General features: G+C 44.1%; 2 protein-coding genes across 2 annotated transcripts; both read left to right on the top strand.

The window, feature by feature from the left end:
* The first annotated feature begins 985 nt into the window (after positions 1–985).
* Positions 986–1,810, top strand: GJC3 (gap junction protein gamma 3). The gene has a single exon (XM_060078706.1). The coding sequence runs from the start codon at positions 986–988 to the stop codon at positions 1,808–1,810; it is 825 nt and encodes a 274-aa protein (XP_059934689.1).
* Positions 1,811–7,385: 5,575 nt separating this feature from the next.
* On the top strand, positions 7,386–27,313 carry TRIM4 (tripartite motif containing 4). Its single transcript, XM_060078689.1, has 6 exons — positions 7,386–7,986; positions 14,426–14,521; positions 15,204–15,434; positions 16,678–16,700; positions 16,967–17,064; positions 23,332–27,313. The coding sequence occupies exons 1-6, from the start codon at positions 7,594–7,596 to the stop codon at positions 23,916–23,918; spliced, it is 1,428 nt and encodes a 475-aa protein (XP_059934672.1). The 5' UTR covers positions 7,386–7,593; the 3' UTR covers positions 23,919–27,313.

Genomic DNA, 27,313 nt, shown 5'->3' with positions numbered 1-27,313 from the left:
TCTTCTGAGAGTGAGGGGAACCAGGTATGTAAGAGTTTGGGCTGAAGGGGGAGGGTTAGAAAGAGAAGCTTGGCGTTGAGGAGGGCTGCTGAGGAGGACAGAGAAGAAGATGGCAAACTGGGCTTGTAGCATGACGGCATTTTGTCCAGAGAACAGAAGAATTTCTGAAGCCTGTCCTCGACCATGGTCACCTCTCACCACGAGGGAGATGTAAACCCAAGGAGCAATGACAAAGCAGAGTTGAATTTTGAATTTTGATCCAGTCACCTCTGGCTTTGGCCCAAACACCATTATGTTTAACCAGTAGATTCTGCTGGGTTTTCTTCAAAGTATTCTCCTCTCCTAAGCTGGTTAGGTCTGAAGAACATCAGACTAGAGCAAGCCTTGACATTCACTCTGTTCACTGGATCCCCATCGAGCCCCTTAACCTAACTTCACTTCAGTCTCTGGGGGCCAGAATGACACACCTGTGAGCACCTGGGGGCCTGAAGCCAGAGAAAGGCAGACAGGCAAGGCAATGCACACCCCTCCCAGGGGCAGCACTGATTTCATTCAGGTGACACTGACAGTAGCACCAGACCTAGGAGCCATCACCTAGGGAAGCAATGGTTTTCAGAGGACTCAGGTCTCTGACTATTTAGCCTTTGGGAAGCAGAAGCGGGAGGGAGGGAAAGAGAGAGACAAAGACTGACCCTGGCCTCCCCGCAGGCCGAGAGTTCCTCTCCCCTCCAGCAGTACCGGAGGGGGGACAGAAGAGAAAGCCACACCCACACTCACTCACTATTAATATTCTACATAGATGATTCCGTTAACTATAAAGAGGTGCCCTCAGGTCATGGTATTTGATCAGCCAGGTCCTGAGAGAGGAGCAAGGAAGCCTGCCTTAGTCACCGTTGGATTGGGAGTGAAGAGCTGGCCTGGCACTTCTCCCACAGGACAGTGAGCATTACACCTACACTCACCGCTGTCCTCTCTCCCTGACAGGATGTGTGGCAGGTTCCTGAGGCGGCTGGTGGTGGAGGAGAGCCGGCACTCCACCCCCGTGGGGCGCCTCCTGCTTCCTGTGCTCCTGGGGTTCCGCCTCGTGCTGCTGGCCGCCAGTGGGACGGGGGTCTACGGCGACGAGCAGAGCGAGTTCGTGTGTCACACGCAGCAGCTGGGCTGCAAGGCCGCCTGCTACGATGCCTTCCATCCTCTCTCCCCGCTGCGCTTCTGGGCCTTCCAGGTCACCCTGGTGGCTGTACCAAGTGCCCTCTACATGGGTTTCACTCTGTATCATGTGATCTGGCACTGGCAGGAATCTGAAAAGGTGAAGAAGGAAGAGGAGACCCTGATCCGCCAAGGGGAGAAAAGCAGAGATGCCTTGGGGCCTGGAAGCCCCAGGGTGCTCTGGGCCTATGTGGCACAGCTGGGGGTGCGACTAGCCCTTGAAGGGGCAGCCTTGGGGGGGCAGTACCATCTGTATGGGTTCAAGATGCCCAGCTCCTTTGCGTGTCGTCGAGAGCCTTGCCTTGGTAGTATAAGCTGTAATCTGTCTCGCCCCTCTGAGAAGACCATCTTCCTGAAGACCATGTTTGGGGTCACCGGGCTCTGTCTCTTGTTCACGCTTTTGGAGCTTGTGCTCCTGGGCCTGGGGAGATGGTGGAAGATCTGGAAGCACAAATCTCCCTCTTCTAATTACTTCCCAACTTCAGAGAGCACCCAAAGACACAAGGAACCGACTGATAACTTCCCAGTGGTAGAAACAAAAGAACGGTTTGGAGAAGCAGGTGAGAGGGGCACTGATGTCCCTCTTTCTACCTGTCCCTGATGTATGGGTCCTGATGATCCCCCATGGCAAGTCCCTCACCCTCTGGGAAGTACAGCTCCCACACGTTACAAAGTAGAAAACCAGGTTCTACGCAGATGTGTCCTAACCACTCATCCCACCCCATCACCCAGCTGCATCCCCATCAACTGGATGGCTCCTTCCAATGAACCAGGACCCAAGTGCTCAGTTGATTGTACCTCCTGCCCTTCCATTTAGGTCTCTTCCCACTTAGGAAAAGTCTCAGCTTCTGCTTGATCCTCTGCTTTGCAGAATTATGAAGACACCTGGCTCACCTCTGAAGGAAACCCTATGACTGGATCTTCGTCCGAACATCCAGTGAGTGGGGTGTTTATCTCCATGGTAAATTAAAGGCTGTTGGAGCATATCCAAGAGCCTTGGGGGGCCACAGTGTCTGAAGCTTTGCCTTGGAGATCTCCTGCTTGTGCCTTCTCACCAGAATTCCCTGGTGTCAGCATCACAATTTTCATGGGCTTGGTTCCAGAGTCAGCCAGCAGAAACCTCCATAAAACCTCCATAAAACCGTGCCTCTCTGTCCTGCACAATAAATATTGACCACTGTTGCTGGCACTCCTGTTGCTGAGGACAATCCTCTTTCCCGTCTCAATGAGTTTACTCCTCTTTCCTGCTGTCCACATTCTCTGCTCCCCCCACCTTTAAAATCTTGTAACCTATAAATGCACCCAGGCCTGCAACATACGTCATATTCAGAAACTCTGGCTTTCCAAGCATATGTAACCCAGGGTCCTTTAATATATAGATTCAATGTATTCAAACACTCAGCCACACTCTTCTGGAAGATTCCTGTGAATTCAGAGTCTTACATACCCTGGACCACTGACAGATCTGATTTCTGCTCAATCCTCATTCTCTGCTTTGTACGTTGCAGTTGCTTCATTGTTTCATATGGGGGGGGGAGGGGCCAAGTCGTTACTTTTTAAACTCATACTTCTCAGTATCACACAGAAAAGACAGCAAGTTTTATTGCTGATTCAGGGCTAACAGTAAGGGACATTTATATCACAGTGGGATTCAGCAGATGATTTAATGCTGAATATCAGGCTTCTCTTCCTTGAGTCTCTCAGTCATTTCTGTCCAAAAGCATCCCAGCCTCCCACCTTTTCTGCAGAAACACTTCCCTTCTCAGTTCTTCCTCACCCTCAAATTCTCAACAAAGAGCAGTTTCCAGGTTTGGTTGTCTCCTCTGAATCTCAAATGATCCCCAAGTAAATTAGGAAGGCTCATTCCTAAGGAAAGATACTTGATTCCCCAAAGACACTTTGGCAACAACTAGCAAAGTAACAGTTTTCTTTCTGCTACACAGTGTTTCATAAAGAATCCTGTATCTAGCATAGCCAGAGCCCAGCCAAGTGACCAAGGACAGAAAAAAAAAAAACAAATGTCATCATTCTGAACTCCTCCTTGATAGTGTCCCTTTTAAAATAGCTTTATCTTTTAATTAATTAATTTTAAATATTTATTTATTTATAGCTGCGTTGGGTCTTCGTTGCTGTGCGCAGGCTTTCTTTAGTTGCGGCGAGCGGGGTCTCCTCTTTGCTGTGGTGCGCGGGCTTCTCATCACGGTGGCTTCTCTTGTTGCGGAGCACGGGCTCTAGGAATGCGGGCTTCAGTAGTTGTGGCCCACGGGCTCTAAAGCACAGGCTCAGTAGTTGTGGCGCATGGGCTTAGTTGCTCCGTGGCATGTGAGATCTTCCCAGACCAGAGCTCGAACCCGTGTCCCCTGCATTGGCAGGCGGATTCTTAACCACTGCGCCACCAGGGAAGTCCCTAAAATAGCTTTATTGACATATGGTTCACACACCCTATAATTCACCCATTAAAAGTATATAATTCAACGGCTTTTAATAAATTTATTTATTTACGGCTGTGCTGGGTCTTTGTTGCTGCACGCGGACTTTCTCTAGTTGTGGCGAGCAGGGGGTACTCTTTGTTGTGCGCGGACTTCTCATTGCAGTGTCTCTTGTTGTGGAGCGCGGGCTCTAGGCACGCGCGCTTCAGTAGTTGTGGCACGCGGGCTCTAGAGCGCAGGCTCTGTAGTTGTGGCACACGGGCTTAGTTGCTCCATGGCATGTGGGATCTTCCCGGGCCAGGGCTCGAACCCATGTCCCCTGCACTGGCAGGTGGATTCTTAACCACTGCGCCACCAGGGAAGCCCTCAATGGCTTTTAGTATAGTCAGAGTTGTGTATCCATTAACACAGTTTTAGAAAATTTTCAGCAATTCAAAAAGAAACCCTATAGTACTTAGCTGTTACCTGCAAATCCCCAAGCCCCCAAACATAAGCAACCACAAATCTACTTTCTGTCTCTACAGATTTTCCTAGGCTGGGCTTTTCATAAAAATGGAATCATACAGTATGTGGTCTTTTGTGACTGGCTTCTTTCACTTAGCATCATGTTATCAAGGTTCATCCATGTTGTAGCATGTATTAGTACCTCATTCCTTTTATGATTATTATTTCATTGTATGGCTATACCACATTTTATTTACTCATTTTTCAGATGGACATTTGGATTGTTTCCACTTTGGGGCTATTATGAATAATGGTGCTACGAACATTCATGTACTAGTTTTTGTTTATGTTTTCAGTTCTCTTGGGTAAATACCTAGGAGTGAAATTGCTGGGGCATATGGTAACACTTTACTAACTTTTTGAGGAACTGCCAACCTTTTTCCCACAGCAGCTATACTATTTACTATTTCACAGTCCCAGCAGCAATGTACAAATGGATTCCAATTTAATCTGCATCCTTGCCAACACTTGGTATTTTGTTTTTATTTTTCTGTTTGATTTTTAAATTCTAGTCATCCTAGTGGGTGAAGTGATATTTCATTATGGTTTTGATTTGCATTTCTCTAATGACTAATGATGTTGAGCATCTTTTCATGTGCTTATTGGCCATTTGTATAGCTTCTTTGGGGAAATGTCTACCCAAATCTTTGTCCATTTTAAAATTGGGTTGTTTGTATTTTTATTGTTGAGTTCTTCATATATTCTGGATACTAGATCCTTATCAGATTTAAGGATCTGATATTCCAAATATTTTCTCCCATTCAGTGGATGGTCTTTCACTTTATTGAGTGTCCTTTGATGCACAAAAGGTTTTAATTTTGATGAAATCCAGTTTATCAATTTTTTCTTTTGTTGCTTATGATTTTGGTGTTATAGTTAAGAAACCATTGCCCAATCCATGACTATGAAGATTAGACCTATGTTTCCTTCTAAAAATTTTATAGTTTTAGCTTTACATTTAGGTCTTTGATTTTGAATTAATTTTTGTGTATGGTATGAGATAAGGGTCCAACTTCATTCTTTTGCATGGAGATACCCAGTTGTCCCAGCACCATTTGCTGAAAAGCCTATTTTCCCTACATATAATGGTTTTGGCACCGTTGTTGAAAATCAATTGCTTGTAGATGTATGGCATTGTTTTTGTACTCTCAATTCGATTCCATTGATCTACATGTCTATCCTTATAGCAGTACCATGTTTTGATTACTGCAGCTTTGTAATAACGTTTGAAATTGGGAAGTGTGAGTACTCCTAGTTTGTTCTTCTTTTTCAAGATTGTTTGGCCAATTGGGATCCCCTGAAATTCCATATGAATAAAATTGTAAATCAGGGAGCCTCAATATTTTCAGTAAAGAAGGATGTTCATTTCAGGAGTATGGCAGGATTGAAGACACAAAGACATTAAGGAGATACAGTTCAGTACAAAGGCAGACATACAGATACATAGACACTCACACCACAGATACTCATGGCAAACATCAGTAACTGATAAGAGCACCTCATTCTGCTTGGTCCATATTTAAGACGCAGATTCTTTCTCTCTCTCTCTCTCTCTTTTTTTTTTTTTTCTCTTTTGGCCGCACCATGTGGCTTGTGAGACATGGGATCTTAGTTCCCCCAACCAGGGGCCAGGGATCGAACCCAGGTCCTCTGCAGTGGTAGCACGGAGTCCTAACCACTGGACTGCCAGGGAATGCCCTCAGATTCCTTCTCAAGATAGTATTCCAATTTACAAGGGAAACGCAGCTATCTGTTGTAAACATTTAAAGACATTCTGTGGAACTTTCACCAAAACCCCAAAATAGTGATCGCAGGAACCCCCTTTCCAAATCATTTAATCATATATTCAGTGACCACTTACAGAGCATATTACAGGAAAGGTGGTATCTGATTTTGGGACACAGGAAGAATTAAAAATTTCTTTCATAAGAAAAGGAATAGAGGAAAGAATAAAAAACCAAGCACCTCAGAAACACAAGCTCAAAAATCCATTGACGAGGAGCAGATAATTCCCTGAAACAGGCAAGCACACTGTTTGTTGAAAACCTCAATGGATGTGCCTTGGGATAGCAAAACGGTTGCCGTCTTCAAGTTGGGTACCAAAAGGCAATGCATCTGTGCTTCTGAATCTTAACTTGAAACACCTGATTTCCTTCCCACCACTCTCCCGGTCCTATCAGGTTTTTCACAATGTCCTCAGAACAGCTACAGCTTCAGCTCCACTCTCCAGGTACTGCTCTCACACCCTGGTGTTGACCTTCTCAGGTAGGACGGTCAGGAACTGCTCCAGCACCAGCAGCTACAGGATCTGCTCCTTCCCAGCATATAGGATGACAGCCGCCCATAGCAGGTCACCCAGAGCTGGCTCAGAGCATCCTTTAGCCCACAGACCTCCTCCGCACTGAACCACCTAAAATACTGGTGGGAAGTCTCAAACCTGGGGAAGACCATCTAACCCTAGATTCTTTCCCCTAACTTAATTATTAGACCCTCTATCTGCACTGGGTGAGTGAGGCCCCTGCTCTAAGAATGGGCTTCCTCTACCTGGTGTGTCTCTTGTGCTGGGGAAAAAAAGAGAGGGAAATCAGAGTGCAGAGTGATCAGACAGCTCCCCACTAGGTCGTGGGGCTAAACACTCCCTTCCCTGGTGGCCTCTTAGAAAACTGGCTCTCCAGTTCGCCTGAATCCTCGAACTCCAGGAGAGTTTGTGGGCTTCGAGTTTGTGGGCTTCGTGTGGGGAGCCAGAAATCCTGCCTTTCTAGAAACTCAACTAGACCTTGGGGTTGGAGGACAAGAACGGCTTCCACTCTTGGAGAATGAGGCTGAAAGAAAAAGGAGAGACTTCAAGAACAGCCAGCCTACCGGGCACGGCGCCTCCTTAACCCCACTCCAGGCCCGGCTGCACACATGCGCCCCGGTTTTCTGGCCCTTCTGCCGCTAGGCTGCTGCCCGCCTGGAACGCCCTTCTGGGCAGCAGCTCGCCTAGGACTCCAGACCCTAAATCTTCCGGAGTGGACGGCGAACATTGACCTCACCCCGCAAACCTGAAGGCTAGACCAAGTTAATTAGCGCCTCCCCGTTTTGCTCCACCAGCAGCTGCTGCAGCTGCGCGATCGTCGCATTCCGGCGCGTCCCCCGAACTACGGGCTCCTCGAGGCCTCTCTAGGCTTCTTGGGGAACTTCCGCATCTCTACTGTTCGTCCAGTTGCAGCCCGCAGTCCCGTCACGCCTAGCGCGCAGTCCTCGCGAGGAAACCCGGAGGTTCGCGGGGTCGGCGCCCTCAGCACGCGTGGGAAAGGGCCGCCGTCCGGCCCCGCTGGGTGTCGAACCCCGGAAGAGGCTGCACTTTTCCCTCCCGCCGGAGGCGGCGGCCGCGGTTCCGAAGACCACCTCCCGCAGCCTGCAGACCTCTCATCCAACCACGACTCCGGCTCTGGGGCCGAGGAGCAGCATGGAGGCCGAGGACTTCCAGGAGGAGCTGACCTGCTCCATCTGCCTGGACTATTTCGAGGACCCGGTGTCCATCGAGTGCGGCCACAACTTCTGCCGCGGCTGCCTGCGCCGCAGCTGGGCGCCGAGCGGCAGCCCGGTCCCCTGCCCCGAGTGCCGGCAGCCGTCGGCGCCCGCTGCGATGCGGCCCAACTGGGCCCTGGCCCGGCTGACGGAGAGGATGCGGCGCCGGCGCCTGGGCCCCGTGCCCCACGGCCTGTGCGGCCGCCATTGGGAGCCGCTGCGGCTCTTCTGCGAGGACGATCAGCGGCTCGTGTGCTTGGTGTGCAGGGAGTCCCAGGAGCACCAGGCCCACACCATGGCCCCCGTGGACGAGGCCTTCGCGAGCTACCGGGTGAGCCGGCCCTTATGGGGCTGCCGGTATTGTCTGGGAACGTTTACTGTTCACGTTGGAATCATGAACCCCCACCAGGCTCAGAAAAGTTAAGCGACTCACGGATCTCAGAGCTGGAGTTAAAACTGGGATTGGGAGGGCCGGTGCAAGGTTCAGTCATCACTGCAGAATTTTCAAGGGACTGGCTTCCGGGAGCTCCTAGTTTAAGACGGTTATCCTGAGAGGTTATACACCAGTGCTGTCCAATAGAAACAAAAATACGAGCCACATATGTTATTAAATTTTTTTCTAGTGGTAAAAGGAAACAGATGATGTTAATTTTAATAATTTATTTAACCCCATTATCGAAAATATCATTCAACATTGATTTTTTTTCTTAAAGCTCATTCTGTTTCCTCTTTATTGTGAAAATGAAACAAAAGATAATCGGGAAATGGAGAACTCGGGTTTTTCTTACAGCTGTTCTCTGACTTGGATGGGCACAGATAGTGTGATTTCACATACATATACATTTGGAGTATAGTTGCTTTACAATGTTGTGTTAGGTTCTGCTGTACAGCAAAGTGAATCAGCTATACGGATACATCTGTCCCCTCTTTTTTGGATTTCTTTCCTATTTAGGTCACTACAGAGCACCGAGTAGAGTTCCCTGTGCTATACAGTAGGTTCTCATTAGTTATCTATTTTATACATAGTAGTGTATATATGTCAGTTGCAATCTCTCAGTTCATCCCACCGCCCTCCCCCCTTGGTATCCATACGTTTGTTCTCTACGTCTGTGCCTCTATTTCTGCTTTGAAAATAAGTTCATCTATACTATTTTTCTAGATTCCACATATATGCAATAATATACGATATTTATTTTTTTTCTTTCTGACTTACTTCACTCTGTATGTCAGTCTCTAGGTCCATCCATGCCTCTGCAAATGGCACAATTTCGTTCCTTTTTATGGCTGAGTAATAGTCCATTGTACATATGTACCACATCTTCTTTATCCATTCCTCTGTTGATGGACATTTAGGTTGCTTCCATGCTCTGGCTGTTGTAAATAGTGCTGCAACGAACATTCATTCAACATTGATTGATATAAAAAATTATCAATGAGAAATTTTACCTTTTTTTTCATGATAGGTCTTTGAAATCTGTGTACTTTACATTTACACACATCAGTTCGGACTATCCACATTTCAGGAGCTCACATGGCTAATGGATGCTGTATTGGACAGTACGGGTTTATACCTACAGATGTCATAGACAACTAATGATTTGGGAAAAACCTGGCTTGTAGGGATGAGTCTGGATTTTACTAGCTTCCTTCGTCAATTGGGAAAATCACTTAATGTTTGAATTTGGAGATTATCTATTCTGCCTTATCTTAGAGTTAAGAAGCTTCAGTCAAATAAATCGGTTTATCATACTCTGGTCCAGCCACACTGGCCTTCTTGCTTTTGTTTCAAGCCTGTTCACTCTCTACTCATACCTTCCATCCTTTAGATCCTTTTAGACTTTAGCTTGAAGACCTTCCTTGATCATCCTTTCCAGAGTAGCCCCACCCCCTTCCATTACTGACGGTGTCACTCCGGTGGTCTCCATCTGAATTGGTATCTAGTAAGTACTTGCTGAAAACACGAATTCAATGATACAAGTTAAAGTGTTTTGTAAACTGTGAAATGCTGTACAGTTTTATCAGCTGACTACAAACAGGAAACAGATGCAAAGTTAGACAAGAAAGTGTACATTCATTTTTTTATTCAGTAACCTTTATCGGTGCTTCCTGTATGCTAGTCGTCGTTCTAGAATCTGGACGTAAATGGATGAGAAGGACATGGGCCTTGTCTTGTATGGGGCGTAAGCATGTAGTCCTGTAATTTCAGTGTGTGTGAGAGTTATTAACGTTTGTACCAACACACAGAAGGTCTGAGGTTAGAGTGATCAGACAGGAGTGAGGATCGCCTTCACAGAGGAGTGGAACATGAGTCCACTCTTGACGGATGAGTACAGCAAGGTGGGGGGGGAGGATATTCTGGCCAAGGGAACAGCATATTCAATAGTGTGGCAACGTGGAATAGCATGTGATAAATAAGAAGACCAGAGGTCGCTCTGTGCTTCAGGAGGGTAGCGCGTGGCAGGGAGGATAGTGGGAGTTGAGGCTGAAGACAGAGGCAGGGTCCATGTTGTGGAGGATCTTGTTGACCATACTGAGAAGACCGAGCTTTCTCTTCCAGGGAATGGGGATCATTGAAGGATTTTAAGGCAGGAGATGACACGATCAGTTCTTTTGTTTTAGAAAGTTCATTGTGGCATCCACGGGGATGAATGGAGAAGACCAGTTGGGCTGCTGTTGCACTACTTCGAGCAGGAGGTAGTAAGGGCCTGAATGAGTGCAGGGCAGGGGAGATGGAGAAGAGGAGGGCATGGAGTTATGATGAGCTGGAGCTGCATGACATTGTAACTAATTGGAGCTGATGGGTCGGGGAGAGAGAGGAGTCTAGGACGGCAGTCTGGGTATCTGGTGCTCATTTGGGACACGTTGAGAGTAAAGTAACTGTGACAGGACGTCCAAGGAAGAGGGACAGGAGGCAGGGGGCATAGGAAGCTAGAAACACAGTATTTTAGATTAGAATCATCAGCTTACCCTTGAAGTCATGGAAGAAGTAAGCTGATTAGATTTTCCTGGAGAGACCACATAAAGGGTAAAAAAAAAAAAGAGGGAAATGAAGAGAAGCTCGGGAAACACCAATGCTTAGTAGCCAGCAAAAGAAATTGGAAGGACCCATCAGAGAAATGGAAGAGAAAATACATGGGACTTCCCTGGAGGTCCAGTGGTTAAGACTCCGCGCTTCCACTGAAGGGGGCGTGGGTTCGATCTCTGGTCTGGGAACTAAGATCCCTCATGCTACACTGCACGGCTGAAAAAAATCCAAAAAAAAAACCCCCCAAAAAAAATTTATGGGGGAGGGCTGAGGCAAGTGTAAGTGGTTAGGTATGAAAGGAGAAAATAACCCTTAAAGCTTCAACCTTTGGCAATAATCATAATATTAACGATAGCTATCAGGTGTTGATTACTTATGCATCACTGACAGTTCTAAGCATTTTTCGTATGGTAATTTTAAATTTCCATAGCAGCCCTGTTGGATGGATTCTGTTATCCCCATTTTGTAGATGAGGCAGCTGAGGCCCAGAGATGTGAGACCACTTACCCAAGGTCACAGAAGCTAGGAAGTGGCTAAGCTTCGACTGAGGTCCTCTAATTCCTAGTCCATATCATTTTTCACTCTGCTACAGCTAATCTAGCTGAGAAAACTAATCGGAAGAGGTGGGATTTCAGGATTAAACAAAAACGGGCCAACAGGGAGTGGGTGAGGGTAAGGCTGGGGAGAGTTGAATGTCATGAGGTTGACTGGCCAGGTGTTCCGGAGTCAGGTCATTAGGCACAATTGCCCGTTGTCTGTCCTTTTCTGCACCCTCCTCTGCTTCATTGCTGCTCAGTTTATCCATCTCCACCCCACCCCAAGTTAGCTAGAAAAACATTAAGTTGCTCTTGGGTAGAACAATTCTGTTTCCACCATCCCATTCCAAGCACATACTCAGGTGGGTGCACTGTGACTTAAAAGTTTGGAGTTCCCTAAATCCATGGAAAATATCCCCCATCCTATGCCCACACCTGAGCCCTGCAGACAGTGTGCTAGATGCTTTCTCTGAGGATCTGAGCCCCTGAGTACTGCATCCAGGAAACCTGCTTTGATGAATTCCTAGCCCACTCTGCTCACCCTCTTGGGCCACACCAGTGACTCAGGATACACCTGGGAGCACTTTTAAGCAATACTGCCCCCCAACCCCCACGAGTGTTTGATTCAGTTGATGGGGCCCTTGGCATCAGCATTGTTTAAAAATTCACTAGGTGATTCTAGTGTACAGATAGGATAGAGAACCATGGACCTACATCTTAGTATCTTCACAGAGGGAATCTCAAAAAAATCTTTCAGAGCACAAGTTGTCTTTAATGGAGTCATTGGTGGTTGGGGAGAAAAAGAGAACAGAGAAAGAGAACAGCGTCCTAAGCTTCAGGGAGCAAACTCTTTGCCTGGAAAAGGCTTCCAGGCACAGCTCTTCTTTCCCTCAAGCCAGTGTTTAGTCTGTGACTCTGGGAGCTAATCCCTTCATTGCTATTAACTCATTTAACAGATACTCAGTATTTCTTGAACCACCCGTTTTGTGTCACTTGCTGTACTACAGTACCAGACTCAGCACTGGGCAAACAGTGGTGAAAAGACCATGGGGCTTACAGTCTGGCTGGGGTGGGGGTGAGAGGCACACCGTGGACAATTAAATGACCACAGATGGTGATATGTGCTGTGAAAGAAAGATAGTGCCGTGCCAGAGAAGTGACATGGGCTTTAATAAGGGAACACGGTAGCCTCCTCTGAGGAGATGACATTTCAGTTGAGACTTGATGGATGAGGAATCAGCCATCTGAGGAACTGTGGGAAGAACATCCCAGGCAGTGGATAGCAAATTCAAAGACCCTGAGGCTGGGAAGAGCAGGACCTATCTAAGGAACTGAAAGATCTATGCACCTGGAGCATCACGAGCAAGGGGGAAAGCAGCACGAGATGAGTTGGGAGATGCAGACAAGAGTGGGGTTATGTCGGACCACAAGGTGTTTGAATTTTCTTAGTGATGCAGGAAGCCAATAGAGAATCTTAAGCAGGGGACTGACATGATCCGACTGGTCTTTAGAAGATTATGCTGGCTTCTCTGTGGACATTGGATAAGAGAAGGACAAGACTGGAAGTAGGGAGCCCAGTCATGAGGTTATTGTAGTTGTGCAGACAAGAGGTGGCTTGAACTAGGAGGTGGCTGGGGACGGCAGATAGGCAGATTTGATATGTATTTTGGAGGTAGACCTCCCTGCTTGGATTGGATACAGAGGTTACAGTGACTGAAATTCACAGAACCTAAGTGCTGGGATCGTTTTAAGAAAAGACCATCTAGTCTAGTTGTCTTCATCTTCTAGGTAAGGGAGCTGTGGCCCAGGAAATGTGTGAGGCTGACTTGACCACAGATCCATAGCTAGTTTGTGAAGGCCTAGACTGAAACTCAGACCTGATTTGAAGTTTCATGTCGTTTGAACTACATGATCACAAGTCAGCAAATGTCTTCATTCTATAAATGTCTGCTCTTTTATTATAGTTTTATATACACACAATTGTCTGATGTTAAATGAAGAGAGTGATTTTTAAACTTTGGTACGTCTACCCAACTTTGAAATGCTTGTGTTGCCGTCCTGCCACCTCGTGGCAGTTTCTGTTATTGCAGGGAAGAAGTTTTCTAATCCCAGAACGTTACCAAGTTTACTCAGGGGACCACTTTAAGAGCCCAACTGTGGCAAGATACAAAAAAGCTTAGGTAATGAAACAGGAAAATTCATACATAGTGAAAATTGTTAAGGGCTTTTAAAAACTGAAAAGTTCTATTTCAAATATATTTATGTTTATTAGCAAACAAAAGTGAAAGCTTAAAAAAAAATCTTGGTCACATTCAAAGGAGATATTTATCTCATGACAGCCTTCACACGTACATCAGATTTGACAGTGATTTGTGCATGTCTCTAACCTGTCTGCCTCTGTCTCTAAGGTCATCCCTGAGATTCTGCTGTTAGGTGCTTCCCCTCTGCAGCCTACTGTGTTCCTTCTGATCGACTCAATTTTTTTAATAGCTTATTTGGGTTTTTCTAATTATAAAAAGAATATGTGCCTCTTGTAGAAATTCAAACAAAACAGAGATTTATAAAATTTCTAGTCCTCCCCCTCCAACTTTCAAGCCATTCCTATTCCCCAGAGATAAACAGTGTTAATAATACTTAGGTATATACCCTTCCAGATTTTCCCTCTGTTCAGATACAAACGCACACACTTGCACAGACACATGTATATTTGTTCTTTTCAAAACAGAATTATATAGAGAGCTACCTGAAATTGATGTAGAGTATCAATATACCATAATTTAATGATTCCACATTGATGGGTAGTGAATAATGCTGCAGTTAACTTTCCTATACATATTACTTTTGCTAATGTTTTGTTGGATATTATTAGAAATAGGATTATGCATATTTTCAATTTTGTTAAATCCTGCCAGTTGCTCTTCAAAAAGATGGGACCCTTACTCTCCTACTATTATGGTGCCAGAAGCCTTTTCCCTTGCCAGGACTAGGCATTTATGAATCTTCTAACAATTTAAAATTTTTGTCTATTTAATAGGCATACTCTATATTGTGTTATGACGATTTTAGACCAGAATAATCCTTATGCATTAGCCTGTAGTCATCTTCAGCATTTTCTCAATCTCATCCCTTGAATTAGGTGACTTTTAGCTCTTGAACAAGGAAGATGCTGGGGGAGTTAATTTCTTACTTATGCGTGTTTCTGCTGACAGGAAAAACTTCTTAAGACTCAGCGTAGTCTGACAGCCAAGATGAAGAAAGCCATGCATTTACAGGACATGGAAGTGAAGAATGCTGCAGAGTGGAAGGTAAGAGCAGAAGTTGGTTGGGTATTTCTTGCCCTTGAGTCCTTTCAGTCTGAGGCTGCTCAAGGGCTTTCACTGGGAAGAGCTTGTGGACCTCATCAGTTGTTCAGCCCCTTTCAGATAAGGTGATAGAACAGGAAGAATCTATCTCTACTGACCTGTGTCTTTGGGCAACATGAGTTCCACACACTTCATCCTCATATCTCAAGGGTAGTGTCCCTTTCCTTCCTGCTTTCTCCCTAGGTTGGCTTCCTACATTGGAGTTGATTCGGGTCTGTGGCACTGTGGAAAGCAAATGGAGTTTGCTTCCAGAGATGCTAGTCTAGTTGACGTGGGCGCACATATGCACGTCTAAGATTTAACATAACGGTAGGTGATCTGAGGGCTAAATTAAATAATAGATGTGCAAGTGCATTTTAGTTTAAAAAGTATACGAACAAGGCATTGCTATCATAGCAGAGACTCAGATGTTACAAAGAATGAATTAATACTATATAGACTAGTACAAAGATATCAAGTAGGTGTAAAGAAAGGAGTAGGGGAAATTTGTAGGGGCTGGGCAGGAACTTTTCTGGAGGAGGTGATTTGAAAGGAAGGATCATGGATTGTTAGGGAGTCATGTGCAGGGAATTTAGGAGGAAGGACCAGGCAGAACAAGGACTGAGCCAGTCTCCTGTGGCTATAGGAGAAGATGAAGAATAAGCGAACGAGAGTCAGTGCGGAGTTTGCAAAGCTGCATGTCTTCCTGGCTGAAGAAGAGCAATTGTTTCTTAAGAGACTGAGCCAAGAAGAAGAAGAGACAAAAAAGAAACAGAATGAGAACACATTAAGGCTCAATCAAATGATCACTTCCATGAAGAAGCTCATCTTTGAGGTGGGGGAGAAGAGCCAGAGCTCCACCCTGGAGCTGCTCCAGGTGAGACCGGCAGGGAAGGGTGCAGTCTCTGTCTTTACAGAGTTGTTAGTTAACATCCCTAACTGAACTCTCTCTTGCCTTTAGAACTGAATGTCCTTCCTGGTGAGTGGGTTTAGTAGAAGACATATTTTCTCTGTGTTGCTGTTGTGTTATTATTTTTATTCATTTATTTTTGCGGTACGCGGGCCTCTCACTGTTGTGGCCTCTCCCATTGCGGAGCACAGGCTCCGGACGCGCAGGCTCAGTGGCCATGGCTCACGGGCCCAGCCGCTCCACGACATGTGGGATCTTCCTGGACCGGGGCACGAACCCGTGTCCCCTGCATTGGCAGGCAGACTCTCAACCACTGCACCACCAGGGAAGCCCCTTATTATTTTTATTATACAATTAAAGAGTCAAAGATTCACCTTTCAAAGGAAATTAATGTGAAATTTAGGTCTGATGAGCTCAGGTAATATGAGATACTTAGATTTCAAGAATTGTCTAGAACTTTTACAACTTGACTGAGCAGTGAAGTTCCAATTGCATATCCAAATATATACTATAGCAGAATCTTTGAAATAACACATTTCTTTTGTATATGGATTCTTTCATTTAGTGTAATGTTTTTGAGGTTCATTCATGTTGTATATTAGTATTGTATTTGCATCCCTTTTTTAAATTCCAGAATAGTATTGCATTGTAGAATATACCATATTTTGTATATCTGTTCACCAGTTGATGGACATTTGGGTTGTTTCCACCTTTTGGTTATTAGGAAGGATGCTGCTTTAACACTTGTCTATCATTCTTTGTGTGGACATATGTTTTCATTTCTCTTGGGTAAGTAATAGGCACAGAATTGCTAGGCTGTATGCTATATTTATATTTAACTTTTAAAGAAACTGCCTTTTTCCAAACTACCTTTTTCCATTTTATATTCTCACCACATCCTCACTAACATTTGTCTGTGATTGATGAAAGAGTGTAGACGGAGAAGTAGGCAAAAAGCCAGGAAAGAGCTAATGTCATAGTGCCAAAGGAGAAAGAGGAGGGCTTCAAGGAAAGGATTGGTCAACATTGTTAAATAGTTCAGAGGGGTCACATGAAACAAAGACTACGTTGTGTTAATGCATTGGGTTTGACAGCATGAGAGCATATGTGACATTAATAAAAGCAACTAACAGAAAAATACCTGCTCACAAAGTTGAGTAAAAGATCTCTAGGGGAAGGTACATAACTTATTTCTTTCTTCTCTTCACAGAATCCAAAAGATGTGTTGACCAGGTACAAACTCTTGCCTTCTTATGGGGGCTTGAGTAGAATGGTAAAGATACAGGCCAAGCAGAGGGGAAATGAGGCCTGGGCTCCATAGATCAGTGTGGACATTGACGTGAGGGGGTTGTCGGGGAGGAGTTCCACTGTTCACTTTTGCCAGGAGGAATGGGAGAGAAGTAGTCTGACCTCTGGGATTTGAACCTTCAGTTGGGAGTTGGGGGTCTTGGGTGTCCTAGTTGTCTCCTAAGCAGAGCAGCCTTCTGCACTTCTCTTAGGTGTGAGAACCAGGATGTGAACTATTCCTTTGAAGTTCTAAAGGTGAAGACTGTGTGCCGGCTACCACTGATGAAGGAAATGCTGAAGCGATTCCAAGGTGAGCAGAATTTCTGGAAGTTGGAGCTCAGAGAATGAACAAGAGAAGTCTGGAAAGGAAAGAGAAAACAAAGCATGCAGCTGACAGGAGGGTCAGGAAAATGGTAATAAGTACTTAGGAATAAATGGATATATGCTTCATTCAAGAAACATCCATTAAACACATACTGTGTGTTATAAGGTACTAGTGATACAAAAAGAAAAAGACCTATTTGCTTACAAATTGGAGAGACAGACACATATCACTTTACTGTAATACAGTGGGATCCAGTGGTATGGTATGAAATGGTATGAATAAAATACTGCAAAACTACAGAGGAAGACCACTGTTGGGGGTGAAGTGGGAAAGTTTTCACAGCAGAGGTGATGACAGTTGTTTGGGAATTTGAAGGATGAGTAGCAGTTTGCCAAGTGGAAAATGAGGGAATCCTCTTCCAGGCAGAGGCGGCAGCATGAGCTAAGGTGTGGAGAAAATCGAGGAGAGGGTATCTGATGTGACTGAACCATAAAGTGCATATGGGGAAAGGCAGGAACTGAGTTTGAGAAGATGAGTGTAGGAAAGACTGAAGATAAACTTATTAGATCTCCAGGGAAGTACCAAGGCATGTATGTGATGTAAAGGTATGCACTCAATTCTCATGTGCATGTACCTGATTAAGAATCATGGTGTGGGGCTTCCCTGGTGGTGCAGTGGTTGGGGGTCCGCCTGCCGATGCAGGGGACACGGGTTTGTGCCCCGGTCCGGGAGGATCCCACATGCCGCGGAGCAGCTGGGCCCGTGAGCCATGGCCGCTGGGCCTGCGCATCCAGAGCCTGTGCTCCGCAATGGGAGAGGCCGCAGCAGTGAGAGGCCTGCATGCAGGAAAAAAAAAAAAAAAGAATCATGGTGTGGATGTCTACTTCCAGCTAAAATGCAGTAACAGGGACTGGATTTACTCCTGAAACTTAGTTGAGCAAAAAAAAACCCAAAACAGACAATACATAAAACAACAGTTTTTAAAACACTGGACCTTAGGCAGTGAAGGACAGTGATTCATGGGAAATGTGAAACAAATGAGGTGCACTCTATGATGGCCCCAGCCTACAGCCTTGAGAGAGTTTCCAGGCCACCTCAGGGAGGGTAACAGAGGTGGAGCCAGGTGGACTTCCTGAGTTGAGGAGTGGAGCTGAGAGTCCAGGGAGAACAAAGCAGCGAGAGTTTACAGAGCACTGGACAGAGTACTGGAGAGGAGAGAGCTGGACAGAGAGAGAACCCAGATGATCTACAGAGACACGCCGTGAACATTCAGCAGAATGCTGATCAGTACATGCTTGTGAAGAACTAACCGAGTTTGAGGAAGGAAATTTCCAAAATGAGTAGAAGAAACAGTTCCTGGTGCTCACACAGGGCCAGGAACAATGCCTGTTCCTACCAGCCTCTGGAAAACTCTTAATTCGTGGGGCACTGGGTAGAGTACTCAGGAAAATCTTGCCTCATTAGTGGGAAATAATTAACCCTACACTGAGCACTGCTTTGGACCCACTTTACAAATCATGAAATAAGACCCAAAAGGATGAAATTATTTCCAAGTAACTGCATCCCAGGACAAAGCTCAACAAGATGGATAGGAATTTTAAAAAATGAGTACCCAACAATGTAAAACCACAATGCCTGGCATCCAATCAAAGATTACTAGGCAGGCAAAAAGATAGGAAAACATGACCCATGGTGAGGAGAATAATCAATTGAAACTGATCCAGGATTTACCTGGACGCTAGAATAAGCATAGAAGAACATTAATACAGTTATTGTAACTATTTTGTAAAGAGGCATATGGGGACATGAAAGATATAAAAAAATCCCAGACAGACTTCTAGAGATGAAAACTACTGTAACTGAGATGAAGAACAAGCTGGTTGGGGTTAATGTGTCATTGCAAAAGAAAAGCTTAGTGAGCTTGAAAAGATAGAGCAGTGGAAACTAGGCAAAATGAAACACACAGAGAAAAAAACTTAAAAAATGAAAATAGCATCAGTGAGCTGTGGGTCATTTTCATGCAGCCTTATGTCTGGTCATTGGTACCTCTCAGGGAGAGGAGTGGGATGGGGATGAGACAGAAAAAACATTTGAAGAAATAATGACCGACAACTTCCCAAAGTTGATGAAAACTATAAGTACACAGATCCAAGAAACTCAGCAAATCCTAAGCATGATGAAAACTACACCAAAACCAGTGATAAAGAGAAAATTTTAAATGCAACAAGTTAAAAAGGACATGTTACAGTGGAACAAAGATAAAGATGACATCACATTACTCATTGAAAGCAATGCAAGTGAACAAAATCTTTAAAGGACTGAAAGAAAATAACTGTTAACCCAGACTTTTATTCCTGGCAAAAATACCCTTCAAAAACAAGGTGAAACAAAGATGTTTGCTGATATCCAGAAACATAAAGAGTTTATCAGACCAACACTGCAAGAAATGTTAGAGGAAGTCCTTTAAGCAGAAGGAAAATGATACCAGATGGAAGTCAGATCTACACAAAGGAGTAAAACATCTTCTGAAATGGTAATGACGTAAAGAAATATGTACTTCTGTCATTACTTAAATCTCATTAAAAGGTAATAGGGATGGTTAATTTATATGTTAATTTGACTGGGGCACAAGGTGCCCAGATACTTGGTGAAACATTGTTTTGGGTGTTGCTGTGACAGTAAGAGTGTTTTGGGATGAGATTAATATTTAAATCAGGAAACTTGAGTAAAGCAGATTGCTCTCCATAATGCTGGTGGGCCTAATCTAATCAGTTGCAGGCCTGAATAGAACAAAAGCCTGACTTTTCACCCTGAACAAGAGGGAATTCTACAGCAGACTGCCTTAGGACTCCATCTGCGGCTTTGGTTCTTCCTGCCTTGTGGCCTTTGAACTGGAACATCAATTTTCCCTGGGTCGTGAGCCTTCTGTCACACACAGTGGATTTGGACTTGCCAGTCACCATAATCACATGAAACAATTCCTTATAATCTCTTTCTCTATACACGTACATCTTACTGGTTCTATTTCTCTGGAGAACCCTGACAAATACAGTAATTGACTGTTTAAACAGACAGAAAATAACATATTGTAGAGTTTATAACATTTACAAGTAAAATGCGCAACAATAATAGCATGAATGTTGGGAGGGGAGAAATAGAAGTATACCATTATATAGTTCTTTTTTTTTAAGTATTTATTTATTTGGCTGCGTCGGGTCTTAGTTGCGGCATGCAGGATCTTTCGCTGTGGCGTGCAGGCTCTTCATTGAGGCGAGCGGGCTTCTCTCTAGTTGTGGTGCGTGGGCTCTAGAGCACGTGGGCTCAGTAGTTGTGGTGCGTGGGCTTAGTTGCCCTGCGGCATGTGGGATCTTAGTTCCCCGACCAGGGATTGAACCCATGTTCCCTGCATTGGAAGGCAGATTCTTAACCACTGGACCACCAGGGAAGTCCCTATTATACAATTCTTATATGTGAAGTGGTATAATATCTCTTGAAGGTAGGCTGTTAAGTTAAAGATGTATATTATAAACCTTATGGCAATCACTAAAATAAAAGAGTTGTAACTAATAAGTCAACAAAGGAGATGAAGTGGAATCATAAGAATACTTGGTTAATCAGAAAGAAGGCAAAAAAGAAGAAAAAAGAATAGGACAAATAGAAAACATAACAAGATGATAGACACAAACCTAATCATATTAATAATCATATTAAGTATAAGTGGTCCTAATCAAAAGGGAGAGAATGGTTGGATTGGATAAAAAAAGCAAGACCGAACGATACGCTGCAAGAAACGCACATTAAATATAAAGACCCATATATATTAAAAGTAAAACAATGGAAAAAGCTATACCATGCTAACATTAGTCAAAAGAAATCTGGAATGGTTATATTAATATCAAGATTTCAGAGCAAGGAATATTACCAGAGATAAAGTCAAGTCCTAATGATTAAGGAGTCAGTTTATCAGGAGGACATAACAGTTCTAAACATTTATACACCTAATAACAGAGCTTCAAAATATATTAAGCAAAAATTAATAGAGCTGCAAGGATAAACAGACAAATCCACAATTATAGCTGGAATTTTCAGTACCTTTAAAAAATAATTTTTAGAACAAGTAGGCAGAAAATCAGTAAGGATATAGTAGACTGAATAACACTATCAATTTGAATAGCAGTATCAACCAACTTGACCACCCTGTTATTTATAGAATACTGCCCCAAACAAAAACAGAATACATATTCTTTTTGAGTGTACATGAAACATTTTCTAGGGTAGAACAGGGTGGGCCATAAGACATATCTCAGTATTCAGAAGGATTCAAGCCATACAAAGTGTGTTCTTTGACCGCAATGCATTTGATTTAGAAAAAATCCTTGGAAGTTCCCCAAATGTTAGGAAACTAAATGACACACTTCTCAATAACCCGTGAATTAAAGGTGAAATCAAAAGGGAAGTAGAATGTGTTGATACTTTGAACTGAATGAAAAGGAAAACACAACATTTCAGAATTTGTGGGATACAGCTAAAGCGACACTTACAGGGAAATGTATAGCACTAATCACCTATATTATAAAAGAAGAAAGTCCTTAAATCAGTGACATCAGTATCTACCTTAAGACACTAGAAAAAGAAGAGCAAATAAAGCCCCCCCAAAACAGAAGAATGGAAATAATAAAAATCAGAGCATAAATCATTGCAATAGAATACAGAAAACAAAAGAAATATTAGTGGAACCAAAAGCTCTTTCTTTGAGAATATCAATTTTATTGATATACTTTAAGCAGAATGACGAGATACATCACTAGTATTAAGAATGAGAGGGCTTCCCTGGTGGCGCAGTGGTTGAGAGTCCACCTGCCGATGCAGGGGACGCGGGTTTGTGCCCCGGTCCGGGAAGATCCCACATGCTGCAGAGCGGCTGGGCCCGTGAGCCATGGCTGCTGAACCTGTGCGCCCGGAGCCTGTGCTCCGCAATGGGAGAGGCCGCAACAGTGAGAGGCCCGCATACCGCAAAAAAAAAAAAAAAAAAGAAAAAGAAAACTATTTGATCACCTAGTAGTTGCAGAAAAAGTCCTTGTCAAAATCTAACACTCAGGACTTGAGGACACGGGGAGGGGGAAGGGTAAGCTGGGATGAAGTGAGGGAGTGGCATTGACATATATACTCTACCAAACATAAAATAGATAGCTAGTGGGAAGCAGCCGCATAGCACAGGGAGATCAGCTCAGTGCTTTGTGACCACCTAGAGGGGTGGGAGGGAGACGCTAGAGGGAGGGGATATGGGGACATATGTGTACATATAGCTGATTCACTTTGTTATACAGCAGCAACTAACACAACATTGTAAAGCAGTTATACTCCAATGATGATGCTAAATTTAAAAAATCTAACATTTCTGATTAAAAAAACAAAACAAAACACAACTCTCAGCAAACTAAAGAGACATGGAGAGTCTGGGAGGGAAGAGAAGTTGGAGGCAGGCCAGGGAGGAAGTTATAGACACAGTGAAAGATGCTGAAGGTCCGAATGAAGACAATGGCGATGGGAAAGGAGAGGAAGAAAAGAACCTGAGTGATATTTCAGAGGCAGAATTGATACGACTTGGTGATTAATTAGCCACCGAGGGTCAGAGGGAAAGAAGAATCAAATAACCTTAAGATTTCCAAGTGTGAGTGTTTGGGTGGAGCTAATATTCTTAGACCTTAGAGAACATAGAAAACAAGAAGTCTGCATGTGAGGGAGGATTAGTCTCAAGAGAGTGGAAGGGGACTTGGGATGCTCTGAATTCGGTTTTGAGTTACCTGCTGGGGGCTTGCAGAGATGCCCAGTGAACAGCTGGAATCAGTAAAGAGATACCTTGTTAATGATGACATCTGTGTGTTCCTGTACAAAGAACCAGCCAGTCGACAGCTTTGGTTCTGGTCCTGATTCAACAAGTCAGTATTTGTTACTGTTTCTCCTAATTTTATGCTGATGGTGAAGACTTGGGGCCATGAAATAATGGGCTCCCCATTTTCTAGGTCATAGTCTTTTAAAGCAGAAGAGGAATGAAGATTTCAGGTTACTCATACATACTATGGCCTGTTAGGCGCAGCTGAGGATCAGTTGAAGGACAATGAGTCGTCTTCTCCCTAACAGTATGTGATAGGGAAGAAGGATGGCACTGAAGCTGGAGCAGACGGGCATTTCTGGAGGAGGGTTGGTGGTAAGCTCTTGCATTATTGATCTCAGCTCTCATTTTCTCTGCAGTGGCTGTAAATCTAGCTGAGGACACTGCTTATCCCAAACTTGTCTTCTCCGAGGAAGGGAGATATGTGAAAAATGGAGCATCAGCCAGTTCTTGGCCACTATTTTCTACAGCGTGGAGCTACTTTACTGGATGGAGGAATCCTCAGAGGACCACAGAGTTTGTGGAGAGATTTCAGCACTTACCCTGCGTTTTGGGAAAAAACGTTTTCACCTCAGGGAAACATTACTGGGAAGTTGAGCACCAAGGTAGCCTGGAGGTTGCTGTGGGGTTGTGTCGGGAGGACATCATGGGGATTACTGGTGGTTCAACAATGTCCCCCCGCATGGGAATCTGGGCTCTTTGTTGGAGTTCTGCTGGCTATTGGCCCCTGACAGGCATCTCTGTGAGGCCTACCAAGCTAGAGCCAGCTCTTCACCGGGTGGGAGTTTTCCTAGATCACAGGGCTGGGGAAATCTCATTCTACAGTGCTGTGGATGGAGAGCACCTATACACTTTTTCCTGTCCTTCCATCTCACGTCTCCGGCCGTTTTTTTGGTTGAGTCCATTAGCATCTTTAGTCATCCCACCAGCGACTGGTGGGAAATGAGGCTGTTCTTCTCTTGCCCAAGAATCTTTGCCTTGTACCCCAGCCCAGGGACATACATCCCTTGGCCCTCATCTTTGACTTCATATATAAATCCATCCTGGGTGGTCCCTCAATTCTGTCCATTCAGATTCCAACTTCACTTTTGTTCAGCGCCCCCTGGACATCATGTGCGTAGACAGATGTGGAAGACCCTGCTGCGTATCTTTCCAGTGGCCACTTGGCCTACTTTTTCTCCTCTTCTGGTTCTTCCTAATTGAACTGTTCAGGATGTGCCCTCCACATGCTTCAGGGAGACAGGCCCATAGGAGGGAATTCTGGCCAGTGAGGTGGGGTGAGAAATTCTCCAAGGTGCCTCTGAGGAAAGTTTTTTAGCTTTTAGAAAGAGATGTTTGGGAAGACACAGCCCCTCTCCTGATGTTAGTAGGTATACTGGAACCGAGGGCAGCACAATAACTGTGGAAAAAGGAGGAGAAATGTGGTCTTTGTTGGCATCATGAAATGGTCGGAATTTCCCTAATCCCAAATTTCTTGTTATATGAGATTATTGCTGCTTTATTGTATAAGGCAGTTCTAGTTGCCTTCTGGTCACTTGCAGGCTGAAGTATCCTAACCGGTGCTATAGGCACATAGCTTGGACATCTCACAGTAGAGGCCTATCTCACTCTTTTTCCTGAAATTTCACAGCTTTATAGAATCCCTTTCTGTTTAGTCATGTAATTCCTGTTCTTTCCAGTAAGTACTGATATTCCTCACTTTCTTGGATTGGAGAATTGAGGCAGTGTTCCCCTGCTCTGCCCGTGTTGTTACTCTTCACCTGACCGTGTCTCTCTCTGCCCTCAAGGGTTCATTGTGCTCTCCCTTCGTCAGATTCCTATACTGTGTGCACAAGGTTATTAACGTCATCCTGAAAATGTTGGGAAACCCTCCTTAAGTATTTACACTGTGCTAGCCTCTTCACATACATAATGCTCCCACGTGACTCTTGCAACAGCGATGGAAATGAGATGGAAATTAAAATCCTGTCTTTACAAAAGAAAAAACAAACCTTGAGATTAACTTGCTCAGTCCTGCCCAGTTGTCAGATGGGCATGTTGGGATTGAATCTAGATCTGAGAGGAAAGTCCTGGTCTTTTCTACTCTACGTTCACCTGTGAGCAGTTATTGAATGCTGATTGTGGTCTCCAACACCTCTGTTTCAGGTTTTTATTTCGTTACATGTTTTTACCCTGTATGAGTGTTCTCCTCTCTTTACCTTCCTGCTTTAGATTGTATACACTCAGAGGATTGTGACAGTTACTGGATAGTTATTTGAAAATAATGAATGTTTCTCTCTGGTTATAAAATCATGTACTTATTATAGAAACTTTGAAACATATAAAAAGTATGAAGAAAATTAAAGTTACTGATAATCCCACCACTACTAACATTTTAATGTGTCTCCTCCCAGACTTGCAATAGGCTTTCTGGCAGCTTCTTACAAAACTTCCAGCACCCTCCCTAATCCCTCCTCCCCTTCCTGTGTCCCAGCCCATCCTGGCTTGTCTTCCTTTGCAGCTGGACCAATCCCCCTCATTCAGTGATTTCTGCTGAGTTCTCCTTAACTCTCCAAGATACTTGCTGTTATGAGTTGAATTCTGTCCTCCAGAGAAAAAGATAGGTTGAAGTCCCAGCTGTGAATGTGACCTTATCTGGAAATTAAGCTGAGGCCATTAGGGTGGGCCCTAATCCAATATCACTAGTATCCTTAGAGGGAATTTTGTACACACACACACATACACTTACATACACGGAAATGCCATGTGAGGACACAGAGGGAAGATGGCTATGGGAGATGCTGGAGTTATGCTGTTACAAGCCAATGAATGCCTGGGGCTGCTAGATGCTGGAAAAGGCAAAGAAGAATCCTCCCCTAGAAGCTTCTGAGGGAGCATGGCCCTGCAAACACCCTGATTTCAGACTTCTAGCCTCCAGAACTGTGAGAGAGTAAATTTCTGTTGTTTTAAGCCACTCAGTTTGTGGAATTTAGGAATTTAACACACTTGCCCATCAGGACTTCCTTCAGTGCTGTGAAATAATATTCATATTTTATGGCAAGACAAAAATTGAAACATAAAAAATTTTCTCTGCTCATTGGTCTCTGTCCCTGCGCTGTGCATTGTGTGTCTGCATTATGCATCAACCAAACCTCCCCCATCAGCAGAAATACCTGCTCAACATAAAGAGCAACATTCTCCTAGCATCAACAAGACAACTCCTTAAAAGATAACATTCCTTCTTGATAAGGGGTCACATGGTGCTTAGATCCGATGTAAACTGTCATTAATATGTCATTTAATGTACAGCCCTCATCTCAAAGAACTTGTATAACTGTGCCTTGACTTCTAACGGGTGGAATGGTTCTCAGATGCTCTTCCTGGGTTATAATCCTCAAATTTGGCTCGAATAAAATTTTCCATTTCCTTCTTAGATCGATTAGTTAGTTTTTTGTTGACAATACCTACATTGTTAATTTCCAGCCCTTGGGAAACTCATTAGTACCTTTCCTCCACTCTTCTTTCTGGGCTGTTGAACCAGGTTGGTTGGTTCTGCTACAAAGACTTGTTCTCTGACTTCAAGTAGGCTCTGTGGGCTGCTTGGTAAACAAGCTTGATCTTAAATTCCTTTTTACATCTTCTGATGGCAGTGATTCCAAACCTTTTCCTCTTTTCTCAAAGAAAAGACCTTTATAAGCCTCCCTTTATACTACTATAACGGAGGTAAAACTTTACTTACTGAGGTTTTCAGCTGGGACTCTAACGAAAAGAAAGATTAACAAGAAAAAGTTTAACACATGCAACACGTCATGCAGGAGAAACGTAAAATGAATACTAACTCAAAGCCTTGGCTTAGAATTCTGGCTTTCATAGTATCTTCGACAAAGAACAATAAAATTGTGGAGAGATGTTAGGACAAAGGAAAACAGTTTTAGTCTTCCAAGGGTGGCAGACTGTGTGAAGGTAAATATATGTGTGGAAACAAATGGGTCAATGTGTGTTTGCTGATTCTTCTGGCACTGCCTCTGGGCTGAGTCTGTCTCTGGTAAAAGAAGAATTTATATCCTGCCTTTAGGATTCCTGGGTTTGCTGCCTCTTAATTGCCTTCAGCTCAAAATAATTTTTATGTCAAAGAGGCATATTTTGGGGTGACACATTCTGGTTTCCATCACTACTTACTATTGCAAAGAACTTGCATCTTTTACTGAGAAAAAAATTTTTCTCTTCTACCCATCTGATTAACAATTTTTTGCCTCTTTTTTGGGTCTTGATATTGGACCGTCTCATCTCTTCAGGCATGGAATGGGACCCAGTTGTTGTATTGGTTAAAAATAAACTCTTCTGATGCTTCTGATGTACAAA

This window comes from Mesoplodon densirostris, chromosome 16 (assembly GCF_025265405.1).
Source record: "Mesoplodon densirostris isolate mMesDen1 chromosome 16, mMesDen1 primary haplotype, whole genome shotgun sequence".
Lineage (NCBI taxonomy): Eukaryota > Metazoa > Chordata > Mammalia > Artiodactyla > Ziphiidae > Mesoplodon > Mesoplodon densirostris.
The sequence above is the reverse complement of the archived record's forward strand: the minus strand, read 5'-3'. Positions and strand labels throughout refer to the sequence as shown.